The following is a 3,720-nucleotide window of genomic DNA, read 5'->3' as shown; positions in this document are numbered from 1 at the left end:
ACACAAGAGAAACAGGCTGGGGACTAAAGCCACACCCTATAGACAAGACATACACTCTATATAGGAGAGCGGCACCCTACAGAAAAGGAATACAGGCTGTAGAGAAGAGATACACCCTATATATGAGACACACCCTATATACATGAGCTGTACCCTATATACGAGCTCTATACATATCATATAGGAGAGCTAAACACCCTATAGGAGAGCTGCATCCTATGTACAAGAGCTACACCCTAAATATGAGCTCTGCACACTCTAGAGAAGAGTTCCAACCTGTACACATCATATAGGAGAGCTGCACACCCTACAGGAGAGCTGCACCCTACATACCCTATACACCAGAGCTGCACCCTCCACAATTTCCCATAAGAGACCTGCAGGAACTTCCCCCCCCCCCCAACCCCCCCCCCCCCCCCCCCCGTTTCCTGGATGGGAATCACACCCCAAACTTCCCCCCTTTCCATAGGGCACCTGAGCCCCAAACACCCCCAAAACCCTTTAATTGTCCACAACTCCCAGAATTGACCCTAAAATCGTTTATCTTGTGCTTTTTTTCTATAAGAATCCCTCAAATTAAGACCCCCCCAAATCAGGACCCCCGAGTTACCCCCCCCCCCCCCCACCCCCCAACCCCCCCCAAAATAACCACTTTACACCCCCCAAAATCCCCTTTAATGTAACTCCCAAAATTTACCCCAAACACGCCATACCGACCTTTTTTTCTATGACTCCCTCAAATTAAGACCCCCCCAAACTGCTCCATAACCCCCTAACCACCCCAAAATAACCATTTTACACCCCAAATCCCCTTTAATGTCTGTAACTCCCAGAACTGACCCCATAATCGCTTATCCTGGGCTTTTCTCTATAAGACCCCCCCAAATTACCCCCTCACTGCTCCACATCCCCCCAAACCACCCCAAAATAACCATTTTACACCCCCAAAATCCCTTTTATTGCCTGTAACTCCCCAAATTTACCCCGAACACGCCTGTACTGAACGTTTTCTATAAGACTCCCCCATATCAACCCCCCAAAATTAAGCCCCTCCCCCCTTGCACCACATCCCCCCAAACCACCCCAAAATAACCATTTTACACCCCCAAAACCCTTCTATTGTCCATAACTCCCAAAATTTACCCCAAAATCGTTTATCCTGTGCTTTTCTCTATAAGAATCCCCCAAACTGACTCCCCCAAATCAAACCCCCCTAAATTAACCCTTCACTGCTCCATATCCCCCCAATCCATCCCAAAATAACCATTTACACCCCCAAAAATCCCCTTTATTGTCCATAACTCCCAGAATTGACCCCAAACACGTTCATCCTATGCTTTTTCTTTAAGATTCCCCCAAATTATGACTCCCCCAAATTACTCCTCCTCTGCTCCACATCCCCCCCAACCACCCCAAAATAACCCCTTATATCCCCCAAAATCCCCTTTATTGTCTGTAACTCCCCAAATTTACCCCGAACACGCCTGTACTCAACATTTCCTATGAGACCCCCCAAATTAAAGCCCCCCCACTGCTCCACATCCCCCTAGACCCACCCCAAAATCAACCATTTCACGCCCCCCAAACCCCCCCAAACCCGCCCCCCACAGCCCTCCCTCCCGCGGGCGGGGCCGGGAATCCCTCAAATCCTTGGGAAACCCCCCGAAAACCCGGGAATCCGCCCCAAAAAACGAGCCGGGAGCCGCTTTGGTGTGGGATTCTCTCTGTAGAAAACTCGGGGCCGAGCCCCCCCTTTTCCAAAACGACAAAAAAAGAAAGTCATAAAAACAATAAATCCCTCCACCCCCCCCTTTTTATTTTGTTTTTATTTTGGGTTTAATTCTTTCCGCGCCCAAAAATAAGGTGGGAAAAAAGGCTCTTTCCGTGCCTTTCCCGGGTCGTGGAGCACCGCGGCGGGCCGGGAGCGGGGCCGGGAGCGGGGCCGGGATGGGCGGGATGGGGTCGGGAAGGGGGTCCCGGCTCAGCAGCCCCCGCAGCTCCGGGCGCAGGACGCGCCCACGGCCGCGCAGAGCCCGCTCGTGGCCATCACCCCGCACTTGGAGAACTTGTCCCGGCACAGGTCGGCTGCGGGAAAACACCGGGATCAGCCGGGAATGCCGGGAAAGAGGGGAGGAGAGGTGAGGAACCCGCCCCCCCGGTGGGGATGGGAACGGCGGGAGGATGGGGGGGGGGCGGCCCCCCAAAATAGGGCCCCACGCTCAGGGGTGGGCAGAGAGCGGCAACGGCTCGTCCCGGGGGAGGGGATCCATCCCCATCCCCATCCCCATCTTCATCCCCATCCCCATCCCCATCCCAAAATTCACAGCTCATCCCATGGGGGAGGGGGATCCATCCCCATCCCCATCCTCATCCCAAAATTCACAGCTCATCCCATGGGAGGGGATCCATCCCCATCCCCAAATCCCCATCTCATCCCCTGGGGGAGGGGGATCCATCCCCATCCCTGCTCCCAAAACCCCCGGCAGAGCCTGGCCCATTCCATGGGAGTCACTGGAGCAGCTCGGTTTGGCCGGGGGGATTTTTCCCCGATAATTCCCAGGGAAAAGGCCCCGGGCAGGGCCGATCCCAACCTTTGGGATCCCGGCTCCCTCACCACCCTTTGGATCCCGATCCCTCAGCACCCTTTGGATCCCGGCTCCCTCACCACCCTTGGGATTCCGGCTCCCTCACCACCCTCTGGATCCCTCAGCACCCTTTGGATCCCGATCCCTCAGCACCCTTTGGATCCCAATCCCTCAGCACCTTTGGCTCCCTCACCTCGCAGCAGCTCCTCGTGGGCGCACACGGTGCGGACACAGATCTCCTTGTTGATGACGTAAACCCGGCGGAGGCTGGATTGGGAATGGGATAAAAGCCATGGAAAGGGGAGGGTCAGGAAAAGCAGGGGGGGATTCCCAAGCTTTCGGGGGGCTCGGGAAGGGTTTCCCCCTCACCTGTAGAAGCAGATCTCGTTCAGGCACTGCTTGCACGGCTTGTGCACCGAGTAGAGCCGCGTGCAGGGATACTGCTCCTCCCGGCAGTCTGCGGGAAAACGGGATGGGATTCCATGGGAATTCCTGCAGAGGGGTCTGAAAGCCTCCCCCCTCCCCCCCGGATCGGCACATCCCGGCTCCAGAGGGACCAAAGGCGGGATGAGCCCCCCGGGATCGACACTCACCCAGCGGTCCCGGCTCCGTGGGCTCGGTCTCGGGGGCGGCGGCTGAGGGGGGAAAGGGGGGAAGTTTAGGGGTGGGGAAAAGGATCTCCCCACCCTTTCCCTGGATTTTAGGGCTGGAGCCAAAGGATCTCCCCATCCTTTCCCTGGATTTTAGGGCTGGAGTGTCCCGCTGTGGGCACCCGGGGGGAGCAGAACCGGGATAAGGGAGCAGGGAGGGGCTGAGACCCCCCAGGCTTGGGATTGAGGGGGCCGGGGGGGTTGTCACCCACCTTGGGGACTGTCACCCACCTTGGGGACTGTCACCCACCTTGGGGAGCTGTCACCTACCTCAGGGAGCTGTCACCCACCTCAGGGAGCTGTCACCCACCTCAGGGTCTGTCACCCACCTGGAGAGGTTGTCACCCCCTTGGGGAGCTGTGAACCACCTGAGGGGACTGTCACCCACCTCAGGGAGCTGTCACCCACCTGGGGGGGGTTGTCACCCCCCTCGGGGAGCTGTCACCCCCCTGGAGGGTCTGTCACCCCCCTGGAGGGTCTGTCAC

At 57.3% G+C, this 3,720-nt stretch overlaps 1 protein-coding gene across 6 annotated transcripts in view; it reads right to left on the bottom strand.

Annotated features, from left to right (window-relative positions):
- Positions 1–1,635: 1,635 nt before the first annotated feature.
- Positions 1,636–3,720, bottom strand: part of MFAP2 (microfibril associated protein 2) — an 11,202-nt gene continuing 9,117 nt past the window's right edge. For all 6 annotated transcript variants that reach the window (XM_027693162.1, XM_027693160.1, XM_027693163.1 and 3 more), the window contains 4 exons: positions 3,179–3,220; positions 2,955–3,042; positions 2,779–2,852; positions 1,636–2,085 (listed from right to left, as the gene is read on the bottom strand). In XM_027693162.1, coding sequence (XP_027548963.1) covers positions 1,982–2,085; positions 2,779–2,852; positions 2,955–3,042; positions 3,179–3,220 — 308 coding nt within the window. In that variant the 3' untranslated portion in view covers positions 1,636–1,981. The remainder of the gene's footprint in view (positions 2,086–2,778; positions 2,853–2,954; positions 3,043–3,178; positions 3,221–3,720) is intronic.

This window comes from Neopelma chrysocephalum, unplaced genomic scaffold (genome assembly GCF_003984885.1).
Source record: "Neopelma chrysocephalum unplaced genomic scaffold, ASM398488v2 Primary Assembly neopelma1_90, whole genome shotgun sequence".
Classification (NCBI taxonomy): Eukaryota; Metazoa; Chordata; class Aves; order Passeriformes; family Pipridae; genus Neopelma; species Neopelma chrysocephalum.
Note: the sequence above shows the minus strand (reverse complement) of the source record. Positions and strands in the feature narration are given on the sequence as shown.